Raw genomic sequence first — 20,739 nt, 5'->3', positions numbered from 1 at the left:
TTGTGTTGAATGCTGAATTATAATCAGTAAACAGCAGCATGATGTAGGTATTGCTATTGTCCAAATGATCCAAGGGCAAGTGGGGAGCCAATAAGTTTGCAACTGCCAAGAACCTATTGTGTTGAAGGGCAAACTGCAGAGGGTTCAAGTCCTTGCTTAGTCAGGCGTTGATTTTGGCCGTGATCAACCTCTCAAAGCACTTCATCACAAAAGATGTGATTTCAACTGGGCATTAGTCTTTGAGGCATCTCACCCGGCTCTTCTTCGGCACTGCTATGATTGTAACCCTTTTGCAGCAGGCGAGAACCTACAACTGCAGCAGAGAGAGACTGAAGATGTCCTTTAACACTCCCACTAGTTGGTTGGCACAGTTTTTCAGTGCCCTCCCAGGTACACCATCTGGGCCTGATGCCTTGCGAGGGTTCACCTTCTTGAAGGATGGTCTGACATCAGCCTCCGAGACAGAGATCACAGGGTTCGCAGATGCTGCAGGGATTTGCACAGCTGTAGTTTTATTCTCCCTTTCGAATCGTGCATAAAAGACGTTGAGCTCTCTGGGAGTGAAGCATCACTGCAATTCATGATGTTAGGTTTCATTTTGTAGAAAGTAATGGACTGCAAATGCTGGCAGAGCTGATCCTATCCCTAACTTCAAACAGAATTTTTTTTTCCACTCTTAAGATAGCCTTCTGTAGGTTATAACTGGACTACTTGTGCGGTATAGTCCTGGTTCACTGGTCTAGAATACCACAGATCCAGCCCTCAGCAGACTACACATCTCCTTGTTAATCCATAGCTTTTGGTTTGGGTACATCTGGTATGTTCTTGAAGGTACACACTCATCCACACTGGTTTTGATGAAGTCAGTGACAACAGTGGCACATTCATTTAGATTTGAAGATGAATCCCTGAATATTGTTTAGTCCGCCAACTCAAAGCAGTCCTGTATGCGCTCCTCTGCTTCCCTTGACTACACCTTCTCGGTCATTACCACGAGTGTTGAGGTCATTAGTCCCTGCTGATTTGCCGGGATTAGAATCTTTTTGTTCTGGCTGAAATAATTGCTCCTTTCATCCCACTCCAAAATCCCATTAGAAATAATCTGAGAGTAAAGATTACATTTGTATGTGGGGTGGGGGTGGGGGGGGAGGTGTGTGCACGTGTGCCTATGAAATGCATATGCACTAGGACCACCAATCCACTTTTTAATCACCATGATCACCAGTTCTGGGAATGAGGCTGACAGCGAGCAGTTATGGAAAGAAAAGCAGCATCTCCTCTCTGTTCATTCAGCTGTACTGCCCAGGATCAAGTCATCCTCCAGGTTGAGAAAAATAACCTTGATAAATGTTATTGTTGATAACACAGATTTTTAATTCTTTACAAATTTGCAATTAGTGCAGTATAAACTCTCTGTTGCATTTAATTTAGTCCACGTCTCTGCTGCATCTCATTCACGTGCCTGAAGGCTGTGCTCGGGAGCTGGTAGGGGGAGCCTTGGGCTGGAATGTTCTGCAGATCTTGTATGAAAGCTGGGTGTTCCCAGAGCAGGAACTGCACCAGTTCTCCTCACATCCTCTGGCTGGAGTGGTGCCATTAGATGGATAGTCAGCTCCCAGAACCCTTGGATCAACTGTTGGATTTCCTGTTCCTGCTGGCTGATCAGGAACCTATCTAGGAGAGACGTGGCATCTGATATGTTCTCACTGGATCAGCAAGGGTCTCCCATGGCATCGCTTGGCACCTGGGGCTGCATACTCTTCTTCTTCTGACTCCAATGTCCTATTGATCATCATCAGATCCATCACGCTTGGCTGAAAAAAAAGAGCTGTCCTCTGTGAGCAAAAACCAGTCCTTTTCTTGAGCACCTTAATTTTCTTGATGCTTGCCATCCCACCTGTCACACCACAGATTTTGGTGAGGGTCATGTGCTCTTATGAAGGTGTGGATCTTAAAAATCCAACGGCAGATTGCAATAGCACATTCCATGCAAAGAGATGCCAGAGGTGGAAATTTATTTATTTATTTTTGGAAAAGTGCAAAAATATTTACAGTGTAAAAAAGATGACAAAGTAACAAAAAAGTCAAAAAGAGAAAATGCAGATATATACCATCAAACCTTTAGGATTACAGCTCTAAAACATCAGTCTGCAGTAATACACCTCACCTTATCACATCCTTTCTCCCTCTTCACTTGCACCAAAATAAGTCTTTAAATAGGGATCTCCTTACTCTTGGAGAAAAAGAATCTTTCACACTTTGGAATGCAGGGTGGGCGGAGGATTATTACCATAAGCTTAAACAATTGCACAAAAACCAAGACAGGAATTCACATTCTTCTTTACAACCAGAAATACATTCATCACAATAAGATCACTATGACATTCTGCAACAAAATCAACCAACAACCATTTTCCTGGAGCCAGCAGTCTTTCTCCTCTCCCAAAATAAACTCTTCCACTGAGCTGGATAGAGCATGTGCCACCACAGACACCTTTTTAAAGACACCCCACCCATCTATTAGTCAGATCCCCACCCATCAGTCAGTCAGGTCCCCTCCCTGAAACTGGAAGCAACAACAATCAGGACGCATCAAAGAATGCCATTGTCCAGGATGAAGTGTGCAAGTCCGAACAAAAACCACGTCCATGCTGCACGTTAGGCTAGCATGTGCACCCGATTTGCATAATGCCAGCACTACCAGACAGGAAGAATGAAAATTATGGGGCTATGGGAGGGGGAGGGGGTGGAAGGGTAGGTAGAAAGCACTTGTGGCAGACCTGCTCTGTCACAGCATTCTAAGTGGTTGCATTGCCATCTGGTATTGAGGGACCACTGCAAAGGATTGGGAAAATGCTACAGAAGGTTGTAAACTCAGCCAGCTCCATCATGGGCATTAGCCTCCCCAGCATCCAGGACACCTTCAAAAGGCTGTGTCTCAAAAAAAGGTGGCATCAATCATTAAGGACCCCCATCACCCAGGACATACCCTCTTCTCATTGCTACCATCAAGGTGGTGGTACAGGAGCCTGAAGACACACACTCAATATTTCAGGAGCCATTTCTTCCCCTCCATCATCAGATTTCTGAATAGACAATGAACACATGAACGCAAACTTAGCCAGGGAGAAGATAACTGAACATTTAACAGAAAATGACAAGAACCAATTGAATGATAGGGTTATGCTAATTTATTTTGTACTTATAATTACTCTGCTAATTCACTAATACCATAACAACAAATCAAGCATTATTATTAGTGTTGTTTCATTTCATCATGTGTAAGGAATTGAATGGAGACAATTCTTAATTTCCAAAACAGGTATATTTGTGTGAACAATTTGCTAACCAAAATTTTGTAAAACGAAGAGGATGGGCAAAATATATACTGTATTTTTTCTTAAAACATATTTCTCTGCACTGAGCTTGGCAATGTACTTTTACAGTGGGAAAAATAATCTTCTCAAATTGAATTCAGATACCCCAAAGTGGTAATGGGTATATCAGTAGTAACTTGAGTAGTAACTATAAATTATAAAGTAAGGAATTTCCCATTCCCTTCTTGCTTTTTAACTGTTTTTAATGGAGGTCGGGTTTGAGGACGTGATTGTTTTAAGTTGTTTATCTCTACTTGATACCTAGTTAGCCCATTGCTTTGCTTTTTAGATTAGTTGCACGGTGGGTTTTTTTTTGGAGTTTTTTTTGGTTTTTTTTTTCTTTTCTTGACATGTATGATAATTAGTATACTATTATATTACCTTGTTATTTTATATCTAAACTGCACTGTTTGTATTAACTTCTTTTTGTGTATTAATACCTCTTGTAAAGTTATATTGCAACAGTGTATCAGTGCCTATATGGTTTACCTTTTGTGTACTAATTCAATAGAAAGATTTAAAAAAGAAAAAAGAAAGAAAGAATTTCCCTGCTGGATCTACAAATCAATGTAAAGACTACCTGTCAAGCTATGGAACTCAGGAGTGTTCCCTCCCCCCAAAGGAATCTGTACAAGATATACATCTGAGCCACAATATTCAATTGCTGATAGGCAATGGAGAGTTGGGATCTGGATATACAATATGCAAATATCGGAAATGTATATTGTTTTTACTTCAAGCCAACATCAATCTATTCCCTGAGCCATACGAAAGCACTGGCATCAAACTAAACATCCATAATACAAGCAACACACGTCAAAGTTGCTGGTGAACACAGCAGGCCAGGCAGCATCTCTAGGAAGAGGTAAAGTCGACGTTTCAAGCCGAGAGCCTTCGTCATGACTAACTGAAGGAAGAGTGAGTAAGGGATTTGAAAGTTGGAGGGGGAGGGGGAGATCCAAAATGATAGGAGAAGACAGGAGGGGGAGGGATGGAGCCAAGAGCTGGACAGGTGATGGGCAAAGGGGATATGAGAGGATCATGGGACAGGAGGTCCAGGAAGAAAGATGGGGGGGGGAACCCAGAGGATGGGCAAGGGGTATATTCAGAGGGACAGAGGGAGAAAAAGGAGAGTGAGAGAAAGAATGTGTGTATAAAAATAAGTAACAGATGGGGTATGAGGGGGAGGTGGGGTATTAGCGGAAGTTAGAGAAGTCGATGTTCATGTCATCAGGTTGGAGGCTACCCAGACGGAATATAAGGTGTGGTTCCTCCAACCTGAGTGTGGCTTCACCTTTACAGTAGAGGAGGCCGTGGATAGACATGTCAGAATGGGAATGGAATGTGGAATTAAAATGTGTGGCCACTGGGAGATCCTGCTTTCTCTGGTGTTCAGAGCCTAGGTGTTCAGCAAAGGGGTCTCCCAGTTTGCATCGGGTCTCGCCAATATATAAAAGGCCACATCGGGAGCACTGGACGCAGTATATCACCCCAGCCGACTCACCGGTGAAGTGTTGCCTCACCTGGAAGGACTGTTTGGGGCCCTGAATGGTGGTAAGGGAGGAAGTGTAAGGGCATGTGTAGCACTTGTTCCGCTTACACGGATAAGTGCCAGGAGGGAGATCAGTGGGGAGGGATGGGGGGGACGAATGGACAAGGGAGTCGCGTAGGGAGCGATCCCTGCGGAAAGCAGGGGGGCGGGGGAGGGAAAGATGTGCTTAGTGGTACCCGATGTGGCCTTGTATACATTGGCGAGACCCGACACAGTGCCCATCCTCTGGGTTCCCCCCCCCCCCACCGTCTTTCTTCCCGGACCTCCTGTCCCATGATCCTCTCGTATCCCTTTTGCCAATCACCTGTCCAGCTCTTGGCTCAATCCCTCCCCCTCCTGTCTTCTCCTATCATTTTGGATCTCCCCCTCCCCCTTTCAAATCTCTTACTCACTCTTCCTTCAGTTAGTCCTGACGAAGGGTCTCAGCCTGAAACGTCGACTGCACCTCTTCCTAGAGATGCTGCCTGGCCTGCTGCATTCACCAGCAACTTTGATGTGTGTTGCTTAAATTTCCAGCATCTGCAGAATTCCTGTTGTTTGCATCCATAATACAACTTTCCTCAATAAGTCTACCCAATTGTACAGTAACAGTTCAGACTCTGGAAAATATGGACAGTGACTTGTATTTTGGGAGATATTGCTCCACAAATACATTGAAGCTCAATGTCACCTTTTCTGCACCAGCACAATGCTGGGAGTCTTTGAAGACCTTTAGACCAGGCAGAAAACTCAAGGACTACTAGGCAGCAGAAATCTCCACCTTATGCTTCTGAGATCTAGACTAACTACACCAGGCACCTTGAAGCAGTGGAAAGGTACCACTAATACTGTCTTCAAAAAATAAATCCTGAAATCTGAAAGTGAATAAGTGAACCAACGTCAGTGCCCTCTCTCAGGCCAAAATTCCCAAAAGTGTGGCCGTAATTACATTCAGTTGGCTCTGTGGGGTAAACCATATTGTTGAAATGCTTGGCATCGTACTTTCAAAATAAATACACTATTCAAAGATTCAAAGTACATTTATTATCAAAGTATGTATGCAGTATACATCCCTGAGATTTGTCTTCTCCAAAGACAGCCACAAAACAAAGAGAAATCATGGAACCCATGTGAGGAAAAACATTAAACCCCACCCCAGCAACGTCCAAAAAAAACAGCTCACACAAACAACAAAAAAGGGCAAAAAAACCCCACAGAATATAAAACACTAAATTGAACGAGTACTTAGTGTCTGTTATCTACAGGCAGTTAAGTCACAGTAAGTGATTATTAGGTTGACAGAGGGAAATTCAAAAGATGTGCTCAGTCTCCTTAGGAGGAGAAAATGCAACATCCTTAATGAATCTTGGGAATCCTTGGGTCATGACTGCTCAAAATAGAGAAGGAATAAAGAGCCCCAAGTCTATACATCGGGAACATACTTAGTGTAAACAGCAGAATAGAGGCTCCACCTCACAAACTTGCTTGTGAGGGACCTAGTGCATCATCAGTAGAAGAGTCTGCAGTTCTCACATAGTCAAGTCGACAATGAGCAGATAGAAAAGACAGAAACTATTGATGGAATATCATAAGCCCAGTCTAATGTATAAATAGATACCAAAGTTGTCAATAATCTATGTGGTAATCACAGGAGGAAGAGCGTTAATTTTTTAATGGGGTGGGGAGTAGTTATTGAACATAACAGATTTGGTCTTGTTGACATTGAATCAGAGGAACTTGGTTAATGCAAGATTGGATTATCAGATGACCAGCATGTTAATTAAAAGACATTGAATCAAATTAATGGTGAGGTAGAGTTGGACACTTGAAACTGGTGTTGCTGGCAAGCACGAAAATGAAGAGGACACAGGATAAGCTTTAGTTGGAAAATATTTATTTAATGTGAATAAATATACCATTGTATTTGTGTACTTTGGTGTATTCACAATACAAGACTCCCAGCCAGAATCTGCCAAGTATAAAACAGACCTATGCGTTACTTTACCTGAATGTTTAAAATCTTCATGACCTGCACTATACAGTTGTAGCAAACATATTGCAATAATCAAAGGACCATCAGACACTGGTCAGCAAAGCGTTTAGCGAGCTCTTTGGAGAAGGACTTGTTGGATCCTCTGAGATGGCTTCCAGAGCAGACCGTCAAAATCATTTGGCAAATGTCTCATTGCCAGAACATACCAATAAGCACTTTGCCTTGGCAGGCACCAAGAGGGCCCCTCCTACACAGTTGCCAAGATACTTGTATTGCCTTGCCTTGAAATGGCTATGTTGACAATGAGATAATTGCCTACCTCTTTGTGGACTGGAGATTTGCAAAGAAGGTCTGGAAAAGGATGCAGAGGTCCATATCAAGGTTCATCCTGAGCAGATTCATAACAGTGGACTCTCTGATCTACTGACTATTCTCAGGAACACATCCTAAGACAAGTCATCAAGCATTTCTGGAAGATCATCAGAATAGTGAAAGAAGCACTTTGGTTTGCCCTAAGTTTGTTGGTCTTCCAGAACAGTAAGATGTCCGTAAAGGAATGTTGCTGCCTAGAGCATTCCAGGCTGCAAAAATACTGTTAAAGTACCAAAGCTTAGGGCAGCCAACACAAAGGCCCTATGGGGACTGCAGTCTAATGTCCTACTGCCACTAGGCATCGGAAGGCTACTCTTTGTAAAAGCCTCTTAAACACCTTACTTTTGTATTGGCTAAAGAGACCACATGTCTGGCAATGGTGCCTTATACATGAAGTGTGCTATCACTACAAATGTATAAACCTGATAATACAACTAATACAGTACAAAAAACAGTATAGATTGCATTTAACATACATCAAAGTTGCTGGTGAACGCAGCAGGCCAAGCAGCATCTATAGGAAGAGGCGCAGTCGACGTTTCAGGCCGAGACCCTTCGTCAGTCCTGACGAAGGGTCTCGGCTTGAAACGTCGACTGCGCCTCTTCCTATAGATGCTGCTGGGCCTGCTGCGTTCACCAGCAACTTTGATGCATGTTGCTTGAATTTCCAGCATCTGCAGAATTCCTGTTGTTTGCTTATAGATTGCATTTCCTAGTTTTATGGATAATGTTTATTTTTGAATTAGAAAAAGGTTGCAGTGAAAGGATTTACACAGCCTTAATAAGACAATGAATGGTGTTTTCAGGTTTAACCAACATTTGGAGGTTGCTACATGCGAGGTGTTTTGTGTTTGTGAAGTTGTCCAAGAATCTTAGGAATAAACAAAATGTTGATAATAACTTAATTGAAGGAATAGGCCTCCGGGACTGATTCATCACAGGATGAACTAGACTAGCATGAAATAAGAGTCAAAGCTCCAAAATAACAGTTCCCTCCCCCTTCCTTCAGTTAGTCCTGACGAAGGATCTCGGCCTGAAACGTTGACTGTACCTCTTCCTAGAGATGCTGCCTGGCCTGCTGCGTTCACCAGCTACTTTGATGTGAGTTTCTTTAAGTGGCAGCTATAAATTTGAAAATCAGCTCACTTTATGAAGACTGATGGTTCAAAGACCTAACTAAAGAAATTAAAACTTAGGTTTATTTCTCACATGTTTTGATGTACATGCAATGAAATGTGTTGTTTGCATCAACAAGCACAGGATTGTGCTGCAGGAAGCCCACAAGTGTCACCATGTTTCTAGCAACATAGCATGCCCACAACTCACTAATCCTAACCATTCATCTTTGGAATGTGGGAGAAAACTAGAGCACCTGGAGGAAACCCACATGGTCACGGGGAGATTGTATAATCTCCTTGCAGGCAGCACAGGAATCAAACCCTGATCAGTAATCGCTGACGCCATAAAGCATTTGTGCTAACTGCTACACTTCTGTTCCATGGTGATTTGTTTGTCATGAGATAAGAAAAGATGCATTCACTCTGTGGCATCTCCAATGGCACTCAAGCCCTCAATGATGAGCAGAAGAGCTGCTTTTTACTCTGATAGTAAGAGATCATGTAGACTATTATTACAAACACTCAAGTGATTAAGTCATCAGACCAAAATGATGAATTAGGTCTTTCATCAACTGCCAACATCAGTCAATTCCACACTCCTCTACTAGCAAATTGCTCAGCACCAATAATTAGGATGCTACATTTTGAAAGTAGTGGAAAATAAAGGGATACCAATAGTCCAGGGGCAAAAGGAAACAAAGAAACTGTGCCTGACCTGAATGATCACCTATTGGAAAAAAACAGAAGGTTTAGGCGAGGGAAAACAGGTCTTGGCAACAGGCGTTAAGCCCCTAATAAGCCCTGGAACTGCACAGAAGCTCTAGGATAGAAGAGCCAATATATACCACAGGCTGAAGGCTCACCTTCAGTCTCAGACTCTGAGAACACGAGGAAACCAAAACTGATCAGCTCACAACTTGATGAATGGCTTACTGTGCAGGGTATGTGTGCGTCTGCTTGTATATTTGCTTTTGCAAATATTTTGAATAATGCAAACTACCATTTTTCAGTAGTACGACTCCAGAGCAAGTGTGAATTTGGCATAACTGTAGGATATTTGAATAAAATACTATGATGATTCACCAATAAGCATAAAATGTTATCGCAAGTTTTTTAAAAAACGAAACTGTTTCAAATACTCTATTCTTTTTTTTATTTTGTCATCTTGTTAGATAAGATAAAAGAGAAAGCCATTTAATAAAGCTCCATTTTAAAAATGCCCTCAATTGTCACAGAAGGCCCAGAGATACAGGTATTTACACTCGTAACAAGGAAATTGAATTTAACTTTAAAAATAATGAAAGAATGAGCTAAATCCATCGGAGTGTACCAAGGACTTGAATACATTAGAGGTCACATTTATCCTTTCACAGAGGATCAATGACCTTGCTTGTTGGCCAAATCAAAGGTGGTAATGAATTTGCATAAGGAGGAAGATTGAAATCTGGCTGACTGCTCCACACCAAAAACCTCTTAGTCAACATCAGCAAAACCAAGAGCTCATTATTGAGTACAGGAGAAAGAAATTAGGAGTCGATGAACCAGTGTTCATTAGAGGTGGAGAGGGTCAGTAACTTTAAATTCCTGGGCGATATTATATCAGAGGATCTGTCCAGCGACCAGCATGTAATTGCCATTTCAAAGAAAGCATGGCAGCACTTCTGCTTTCTTAGAAGTTTGCATTTCAGCTTGTCATCTAAAACTTTGATACTTCTGCACCTGCATAGTGGACAGTATCCTGACTGGTTGCATCATGGCCTGGTAAGGAAACACTAATGCCCAAGGATGGAAAAGCCTCCAAAAAAAAAAAAAAAAAAAAAGTGGATATAGCACAGTTCATCCCAGGAAAAGCCGCCCCCACCACTGTTTATCTGCAAAGAGCACTGCCACAAGAAAACAGCATGCATTATCAAAGACCCCTGCAATCCAAATCATGCTCTATTCTTGCTGCTGCCATCAGGAAGGAGGTACAGGAGCATTAGGTCCCATAACACCAGGTTCAGGAACAGTTATTACCCTTCAACCATCAGACTCCTGAACCAGCATGGACAACTTCTCTCCCAAAACACTGAATACACTGATGGACTCATTTTCAGGGACTCTGCAGCTCAGTATTATTTAATTATTAGTATTATTTTATTTGCACAATTTGTTTTTTGCAACTTGGTTGCTTGTCAGTCTTTGTGTGTAGTTTTTCATTGATTCCATTGTACTTTGCTCTACTGTCAATGTCTACAAGAAAACGAATCTTGGGATAGTATTTGGTGACATATACATACTTCGATAATTCTGCTTTGAACCTACAGTATAAAAGAAATTGGGTAGTGAAGTGGTGCAAGTACTCCCAATGGATGTGGACAAGATTTCAGTTCAATCTGAAAATGCAACCTTAAAAAACAAAGTAAGGCAATGTGATTCGTCATGATCAGAGTCATGTGGGACTCGTTTTGAATATCTTTGAGAGCAGATGGGAAATTTCTGGCAAGTTAATTCCCATATGTGTAAGCATTCCTCCAACAGAAAACAGTGTAAATATAGAATAAAAGGTATTGTCTGAACAGGGTAATTTGAATTTGAAAGCTCTTCAAATAATGCAACTAACCTGCTGATCTTATGTCATAACTTAGTGCTGAAATAGAAGGTTCCAGCAATTTTCAGCTAGAAGCAAGTCCTGAAAATGAGATAAGCAGGGCTTTCCTTAAGATGCACCAACACAGTGTTAAAGAAACTAAAATTCAAATAATTCTAAGTGCACAAATGCCCAATATTAATATCAATTAGCTGTTATTTTCCTATTAACAGTGGAATATACAAATATCAAGCACAATTTAAAAGGCAGGCTTGACAATAGGAATGATGACTGGAATCAAATGACTAAGAAATAAATGGGTTTAGCTCTTGCCATAAAAAGCAGGGTGGCATTTCAAAAGTGCTTTTGTTGTGAAATAAGAGGGAATTTTAAAATTATGGTTATTGTTGGGGAAAGTGCAGTACACAGCATGGCTCCCACCCCCCCACCCCCAGAAACAGTTAATCTGCTGTAGTGATGGTAGTTGAGAATAAATATTGGTCAAGCACAAGAGTGGACCTCCCTGATATGATGGGTATAGAATTATGCCGCACGAAAATGGTCCTCTTGGCCCACTGAGCCCTTGCTGACCCACAGCCACCCTTAGCACACATCACATTTTTATTAAAATTCCCTCAACTGCCCCATTTGTATCGCTCATCTATGTACCAGGGATCATTTCCAGCAGCCAATTAACCTCACAACTCACATCTTTGGAACATAGTTGGAAACTAGAGTACCAGGAGAAAACCCATGCTCACAAGGGACAAGGTCTAAACTCTATGCAAACAGAACCAGACTTCAGGATTGAAGCCATACCAATGGTGCTCTGAGGGAGCTGCTCTTACCAGCAGTGCCACCGCCCCCCCCTTTCAAAATGATGTCATAGGATATTAGATATCTACTTGACAGGGCAGATTCGAGTATGGTTATCTTCACACACAAAAAGGAGGCCAACATTTTATAGGAACAACGGCCTAGTTTTTCCATAGGGAGATTCCATAACATTTCGACTATAAAGATGAGCCACGGCTGACCTATTCAACAGCAAAATGTAAAATAGCATTTTTTTTTTAATTAGGCTTGTGTTAAGTAGAATTGACTGACATTGGATCCAAGAGATATTAGGACTGTTGCTGAAAATTGGTGGAAGAACTAGGATTTGAGAGGTGGAGAGATAATTACAGTGCTCAGTTAAACAGCTACAGTCTCAACTAAGAATGGAAATCTGCAGCTTTATGGATGATTAAACCAAATGGGCAGCATGTTTAAAAAGGAATGATGGGCCCAAAACAAAATTAGGTCAGCAAGCAGAGAGATTATAGGAAAAGGGAGGTACAAGTCATGGTAATAGGGTGTATAATTAAATCAAGCTCATTAATAGCTCATGGGAGGCTGGGAAAGAAAGAACTGGAAAAAAATACCCACAATTAATATCCAGGGATAATGACTCTCTTAAGATTTGGGCTGAGACTGGGTGGCGATGGCCTTTGTGATGACGATGATGGTGGCTGAAGCTCTGTTCCTTGTAAAGCAAAGGATCACAATAAAGGAATAAAAGGTCACCAACAGCTTGGTTCAGTGTTAATAAAATAAGACATCTAAAGAATCCTATAAATCACAATTAAAATGATAATTAAACAGCATATTCTGAACTGGAGGGTCCTTTGACTATTGTGGATCCACAATGATAATAGGTCAGGTCATGAATTCCTTAAATAGCATATTTATGGGTAATAGCAGCAGCTCTGGAATTGTCCTCACAACTTTACAATAAAAAATAGAATACAGAACTTGCAGCAGCATTTAGTCACGTAGAAATTTATTTGCCAAATTTCAAATACACATTTTCTCCAGTTACATTTAAATGCATTTCATTGTGTTAATAATGCTGGAATTGTGACCAGTATTGCAATCATTTCATGTTTGGATCTTTTTTTAAAAAAAACTGTTATGTTTGTTTTTCCTTTCAGATTTCAGAATCTTGCTATTGTATAAACATGTATATATGTATGCAAACATCTCTGGGAACTCATGGGTAGGTCATGAACCTGAAATACTAACCCTACTTTTCTTGCCCCACAGATGTTGCCAAGCCCGGTGGGTGTTGCAACAACACTTTTTGTTCCAATTTGTCATTCTAGTCCAGCAGCATTCCTCAGCTTAAACTGCTTTCATGCTCATGAATACATGACAAAATATATACCAAACACCATTTAGATTGCGTCATATAAAATCCTCCAGTTGTGATCGTGGGAGTGATTTTTGACTGAAAGTAATGGTTTGCTGCCTATAGGACATACACTGAGCACCATTTTACACTGAACTTTAGGGTTACGGTTAAATCTCCACTGTTGCAAACAATCCCCAACTCCAGGGATAAATGTTGCAATTTACCAGATATTGTCAGGTTAGCTCATCAGTCTTGATTAACTAACGGTCCTCAGCCCCTTCCAGCCCAACGAGCCGCGGTGCCCAGTAACCACCTACTTAGCCCTAGCCTAATCACAGGACAATTTACAAAGACCAATTAACCTAACTGGACAATGTTTATTCAAAAATATAAATGGTTTTACAATGGGTAACACTATAGACTATTTAAACTGTTTAGTTAACATATGACAACAGCTCCCAGAAGAAAACTTGTGCCCACAGATGGATAATCCGCCTAATTGATTCCAGAGCTTTTTTTTCTAAAAAAAATGTTGCACTACACATTTACTTCAAAGTATATAATTCCATCAGGATATTTTCCAGACTTTTCAGGATATTTTCCTGCAATTTGTTCCAAGCTAATTTGATCCACTCCATCCATTATCAGAAAAAAGGAGACTTCACTGGGTTCAAAAATAAAGGATATTATTGTACAGTGACCAATATAATTAAGTTGCTCCTGTCGCCAGACATCGGCCAGTGCGCAGAGAACAAGAGTTCCCAACCTGGTGTCCATGGACCCTATGCTTAATGGTATTTGTCCGTGGCATAATAAAAGATTGGGAACCCCTGGCATAGAGGACTGTTACCAAAGAAGTCAGTCTGAGGTAGTCCCCAACCAGATCAAAGTGTTCAAATTGGGTGACCATGACCCATTCAGGAAATCTATGCACAACCTTAATAAAGCTTTAAGCTTTGCCAAGAGACAATACCAGACCAAACTAGAGTCCCAAACCAGCTGTTAACTATGGCAAAGCTCACATGCTATAATAGGCAACAAAAAGAAGACAGCAGAGTATTGCTGACAACAACACATTTCTCCCTGATGAGGTCAATATATTCTATGCATGTTTTAAACAGGACAGTGAAATGATATCATCATCTCTGACACACCTCTACCCAGTCTTCCAGAAAGTGAAACTAACTGGCCGGATGGAGTCCCCAAGCCATATCATTAAATCCAGTACAGTTCAGCTGCAAGTGTATTCATAGAAGTCTAGAGTCAAGTCAAATCAAGCTTATTATCTTTGGGACTTCAAAAAGTCCAAGTTTCATTTTGAAAAACTCGGTCAGAATTCTAAATCAGATTGGGAGTGTTCTGAATCTACCAGAGACCTCTGTACAAACACCAATCTGTTTCAATCACTCCTTTCTACCCTCATGGTCAGACAAAACCTACCATGCTTGGAGGGAGAAAGGTCTAGTTTCTATAGAAGACCTGTACATAGAGGAACAGTTTGCAACATTTAGTCTGCTGAAAGAGAAATTTGAGCTGCCTCATTCGCATTTTTTTGTTACTTACAAATTAGACACTACGTCCAATCCAAGATTTGTAATTTTGAAATCCTTCCAGGGAAGCATATATTTTTTGATATTTTAAAGAACCCTCCTGACTCCAGGTATCTCGTTTCTAAGTTTGTACGTTTGTTTGATGGTTGCACTATAGCCTCTACTGTGAAGATCAGGGAGGCCTGGAGAGAGGAAGGGGGCATTAAACTATCTGAAGCTGCCTGGGACAAGAGTTTATCTATGATACAGGCTTGCTCTGTTAACAGCAGACACCAACTGATCCAATTTAAAGTTGTCCACCATCTTTACTATTCTAAACCCAGGGTGCACAGGATTTACCCTTCTGTCTCGCCAATGTGTGATAGATGTCAAGGGATGGAGGGCACATTGTCTCAGACCTTTTGGTTTTGCCCTTCATTGACTGGATTTTGGTCCAAAATATTTGACTGGTACTCAAATGCCTATAAAAGGTCCTTCCCCTTGGAAGCTGGTCTCGCCATCTTTGGCTGTTTCCAATCCACTTTATGCTTCCCTACAGCCATACAACAGTCTCTGATGCTGGAGATGACTGTCGCCAAAAGACTTAACTTGAGGGACTGGAAATCACCTTCTCCCCCTTCCTTTCGGAGATGGATGGCCGACATGATCTCAGTCATACAGATGGAGAGACTCAGGTTATTGAGAACCAATTCAATTACAAAATTTTCGGTTATCTGGGATCCATTTCTTGCATACCTAGACGAGGCTGGGGGCAGATGAATAATTTCCACCCCAGCTAATCTCTCACAGCCCTCACTTGAGACTTAATGTTTAGCATTTTTGAGCACTCTGTATATCAGGCATCCTTCTAATGTTACGTCCCTTTTTTTTTGCACACGTCTGAGCTTATATGTTCTTCTTTATTTTACTGTTTTTTGAAAATTTTGGAAAAAGTATTTTTAAAAAATCAAGTTTATTGTCATTTGACTATATGCATGTATATAACGCACAAAACCATATAATGTATATAGAAACGAGACGTTTTTCCAAACCAGGGTGTAAAGCACAGTAGTACACATGGTAACTTATGAAGGCAAGGATAACATCTACTGAAGAATCACGGATAAAAAACAAACTGAAGTACATAAATTAAATATTGCAAGATACGGAACACATTAGCCAGTGCCACTTTGAAGGCAAAGCAGCAGGGAGTTCAGAATCCTAATGGCCTGAGGGAAAAAATTGTTTCCCATCCAAACCACTCTTATTTTTATGCAGTCTCCTTGCTTATGGCAGAAAGTCAAAGAGGATGCTGGATGGATGGGTCGGACAATACTAAGGGTCCTGCATAACGGTGCTTCTGATAAATGTCCCTGATGGATGATAGGGAGACCTCTATGATCCTCTCAGCTTTTCTCACAGTCCTTTGTAGGGCCTTCCAGTCATAACTCCAAACAAACACATCTTCAGACTTCTATAGGACTCAACCACTTTGCCAATGGATTATTGACTGCCTAACAGATCGCACTTCTGCCGCAATTATCTTAAACACTGGTGCCCCACAAGGCTGTGTCCTCTCAAACTCTCGCACAACTGTGTGGCCAAATCCTGCTCTTACTCCATCTACAAGTTTGCAGATGACACCACGAAGGTGGGCTGGATCTCATACAAAGATGAGACAGAGTACAGAAAGGAGAGAGCGTCCAGTGACATGATGTCAAGGTAACAACCTTTATCTCAATGTCAGTATAACAAGAAAGTTGGTTATTGACTTTAAGAAGTGGGGTGGAGTACACTTGTCTACCTTTACTGTACTATCTCTGTAACTGCAACAATACTTTTGTATTCTTTTCTTCCCCCTTTTATACCAGCTCGATACACCTATGCACAAGTGCTCCGTCTGGATGGCATGCAGACACACACTTTTCACAATGTGTCAGTATAATAAACCAAATAACAATTACTGTTAATACACCAATATCATTGGCATTGTCATGGAGAAATCAAATTCAACTGGTCATTAATGGTTCTATTAACATACCATCAATCAGAAAACTGACTGGATTTTGCTTGTGCCCCAATAGAAATTCAGAAGCTGATTCCAGAAATGGTGCAAGTGAAAAGTGCCTTGAACACCAAGATAGAATCTCACTGAGACACTCGCCAAGAAGCCTTGGTGAGACTGTACTTAAATGGAGACAAAGGGAGAAATGCTCAAGAAGCAAACTGAAGATGTTTATTTTAGTTGCAGGAGTATCAATTCCAGTGATTCCCCAGAGGAGCATCCTTGACTATTTTATCAAGTTATTTCTTCCTTCTAAGTGGGTTGTTCACAAGTGATTGCACAGTATTCAGGTCAATTTGCAATTCCCTAGATAATAAAGCTGTCATGCACGAGAACTGCTTGCTTAGGCTGATAGTCTAATTGGTACTCATGGATATTTAAGAGCATTACAAACCCAACTGTCCCAGGATCCATACTGTTTGTCAATGGGGCTATGAGAGAATCTCTAATACTTTATTCATAACATACAGGAAATATACAGTGGCATGCAAAAGTTTGCGCACCCCGGTCAAAATTTCTGTTACTGTGAATAGATAGGTGAGTAAAAGATGAACTGATTTCCAAAAGGCATAAAGTTAAAGAGGACACATTTCTTTAATATTTTAAGAAAACTTTTTTTATTTCCATCTTTTACGGTTTCAAAATAACAAAAAAGGAAAAGAGCCCGAAGCAAAAGTTTGGGTATCCTGCACAGTCAGTACTTGGTAACACCCCCTTTGGCAAGTATCACAGCTTGTAAACGCTTTCTGTAGCCAGCTAAGAGTCTTTCAATTCTTGTTTGGGGGATTTTGACCCATTCTTCCTCGCAAAAGGCTTCTAGTTCTGTGAGATTCTTGGGCCGTCTTGCATGCACTGCTCCTTTGAGGTCTATCCACAGATTCTCGATGATGTTTAGGTCAAGGGACTGTGAGGGCCATGGCAAAACCTTCAGCTTGTGCCTCTTGAGGTACTCCATTGTGGATTTTGAGGTGTGTTCAGTATCATTATCCTGTTGTGGAAGCCATCCTCATTTCGTCTTCAGCTTTTTTTTTTACAGATGGTGTGATGTTTGCTTCCAGAATTTGCTGGTATTTAATTGAGTTCATTCTTCCCTCTACCAGTAAATGTTCCCCCTGCCACTGGCTGCAACACAAGCCCAAAGCATGATCGATCCACCCCCGTGCTTAACAGTTGGAGAGGTGTTCTTTTCATGAAATTCTGCACCCCTTTTTCTCCAAACATATCTTTGCTCATTGTGGCCAAAAAGTTCTATTCAAAAGGTTCAAAGGAACATCTAAACAAGTCTGATGCATTTTGGAAACAAGTCCTGTGGACTGATGAAGTTAAAATAGATATAGCCCAGGAATCTCACAGAACTAGAAGCCTTTTGCAAGGAAGAATGGGCGAAAATCCCCCAAACAATTGAAAGACTCTTAGCTGGCTACAGAAAGTGTTTACAAGCTGTGATACTTGCCAAAGGGGGTGTTACTAAGTACTGCCATGCAGAGTGCCCAAACTTTTGCTTCGGGCCCTTTTCCTTTTTTGTTATTTTGAAACTGTAGAAGATGGAAATAAAAAAGTTTTCTTGCTTAAAATATTAAAGAAATGTGTCATCTTTAACTTCATGCCTTTTGGAAATCAGGTCATCTTTTACTCGCTTAGCTATTCACAGTAACAAAAATTTTGACTGGGGTGCCCAAACTTTTGCATGCCACTGTATATGGTCCACGTCTTTCTCTCTTTTCATTGTAAGAAAGTGTATTGAATTGATGATACAATGTGTCAATGACCCTCCTGCTCATCTTTTCAACAATACATCCATGAGGCATTTAAGAGGTTGTAACACAACAGGACCCCAGAAAGTGGTCCTTCCTCACAGAGCCTACAACGTGTTTCAGTGCATCCTTCTGAAAATACTCCTGCTCACTGAAAGGTGCCAGTGGCAGCACTCACTCGATGACATTTCATTACATTGGAAGACTCACACGTGTCTTTCACAAAGCTGACGACCGCCCAGCAGCAATTGATATTTTTCTCAATAAGTGTCCCTGGTAACAGCATCGGGATCACAGAATCTTATGTAACTGCTTGGGATAAATCAAGGTCCATGGCACCCTTTCCAGACCTTGTCAAATGCAGAATTCCGAGGTGGGTGATTGTCTCATCTGCACCACAGCCACCTTAAGGGCAGTGTGTGCCAGGACTGAAACTGGCCGTGCCGGAATAATCTGATTGGTAAGGCTCCTCTCAATTTCAGGCAAGGTTGTGATGCTTGTTTAAGATCTAGAGAAATGCTGGAGAAAGCATTTCATATTATTCACCATGTCATTCTCCCCAAAGGCACTCTACCCTTACCCCACGTGGACTTGTGGGCGAAGAGGTAATTATGTAGAAATCTTTCTCTGAGGTTGAAGTTCTTATCAAGTAATGGTGGTGTGGCAAAGTCCAACTGATTGGTATATTACACAGCAATGTGGCCAAGTACCATTCTTCACAACATTGGGGACAGGTAGAACCTCAGTGCTTATTACACCTGGTGTTTTCCTACTTTGGTTCCATGCAAAGCTTGATGCAGACAGAATAAGCGAAGTCATCTGGAAGAGGGATATCACAATGGTACATCACAACCCAACAGACATGATCAATGATTCCATCTCTGCTGATGAAATGGAAGGTGGCAGTCACGTGAACCATAGCACAGGAACAGATAGAGGCACAGCTGTGCCACATGTAACAACGCAGATTATTCACTGGTCATATACAACTGGCCCTGTCACACTAATGCTGAAACAAACTGTGGTTACTAACAGATCTCCTCACACTACACCGGCTGTCTTCTATCCAGGAGCACATTGTAATATTCTCACCCTGCTAGGATGGACTTGACTGCAACAATCAAAAAGCATACATCACCCAGAAAGAAGTGGCCTGCTTGACGAACATCCCACACATTGCGCAAGCACTCAGCCCTCCAATGTAAAGTGCAGGACTGAGAATCTCTCTTCCAAGATTCCTACCATCCCGTCCTGAGATGAATACCCAGAGTCAGTGGATGAAACTATCCATCAATACTCACTGACGGTCACAAAGACGGCCATAGTTAAGACTGCAACTTACCGTTGCTATCTCAAGGGGATTTGCGCAAGTAACAGATGGCCATCAAAAGGCATCTGGCGAACGAGCAAAATAAAATTAAACTCCATTTTGTTTTAAGAGAAACTATCGCTCAATCCACATTGGTCGCGAAATACAGCAGAAATCGCGAAATGCGCCGAGGCTCCAAAACATAGTTTGAGTACGAACAGCAGATGTTTTGACTGTGCCGAAGGAGCGATGGATGCATCAGTGAAGTCAGACGCCGCAGTAACATATAGTTCAGGAGAAATGAGTGCCGTCCACCACGCAGCACTTACAAGACACACATTCGGAGATATTGTATTTAAATTTTATTATTCGCTCTATAACCCCCTCCTTGTTAAAGAGGTACTTTCTAGCAACTTGAAATTTTCAAAAAGTAATAAAGATATGTACATTGGAAAATGCGGGGACAGTCCGGGAAAGGAAAGTTTAATACGTAACCGCTCTGCATACAGCATCCCTTGTCACAGTCATAAGACTTGTTTTAGATGATTAACACGGCTTGTCCACTTACCTGGTGCAGAGCGTCTGGAGGGAGCTGGGACGCACGGAACAACTCGGCAACTTTGGTTCCGGCGGCAACCTGGCCGGTGGCGTCGGCGTCTGGGAAAGCGAAGGAAAAGAGGTCGGAGAAGCACTTCTCCTCGCTGTCAGTCAGAACCATGCCCGGGGCACGCGCGCACTCCCGGGACATTCTACAGCTGTCTCCGCTCTCGGACACCAGGACACCTTCTCTGACCGCAGGCGCAGGCAGCTGACTGACCAACCCAGCACTTGTGTTGTCCTGTCCCTCCAGCTGCTGTTCTCATTCACCACTCTTCTGCCCCGCACCACTTCGATATTTGTCACTGTTTCCTCCCGTAGCCACACGCGTCGGTAGCCACCGCCATTTTTT

At 41.8% G+C, this 20,739-nt stretch overlaps 1 protein-coding gene across 3 annotated transcripts in view; it reads right to left on the bottom strand.

Moving 5' to 3' along the window:
- Nucleotides 1-20,739, bottom strand: part of reps2 (RALBP1 associated Eps domain containing 2) — a 240,108-nt gene extending 219,369 nt beyond the window's left edge. For all 3 annotated transcript variants that reach the window (XM_063051049.1, XM_063051048.1, XM_063051050.1), the window contains exon 1: nt 20,359-20,739. Coding sequence is in view for 2 of the 3 variants with exons in the window: in XM_063051048.1 (XP_062907118.1) it covers nt 20,359-20,538 (180 nt within the window). In the remaining variant the exon portion in view is untranslated. The remainder of the gene's footprint in view (nt 1-20,358) is intronic.

The sequence above is a fragment of the Mobula hypostoma genome, chromosome 6 (assembly GCF_963921235.1).
Source record: "Mobula hypostoma chromosome 6, sMobHyp1.1, whole genome shotgun sequence".
Lineage (NCBI taxonomy): Eukaryota > Metazoa > Chordata > Chondrichthyes > Myliobatiformes > Myliobatidae > Mobula > Mobula hypostoma.
This window is presented reverse-complemented; position numbering and strand designations above follow the sequence as displayed.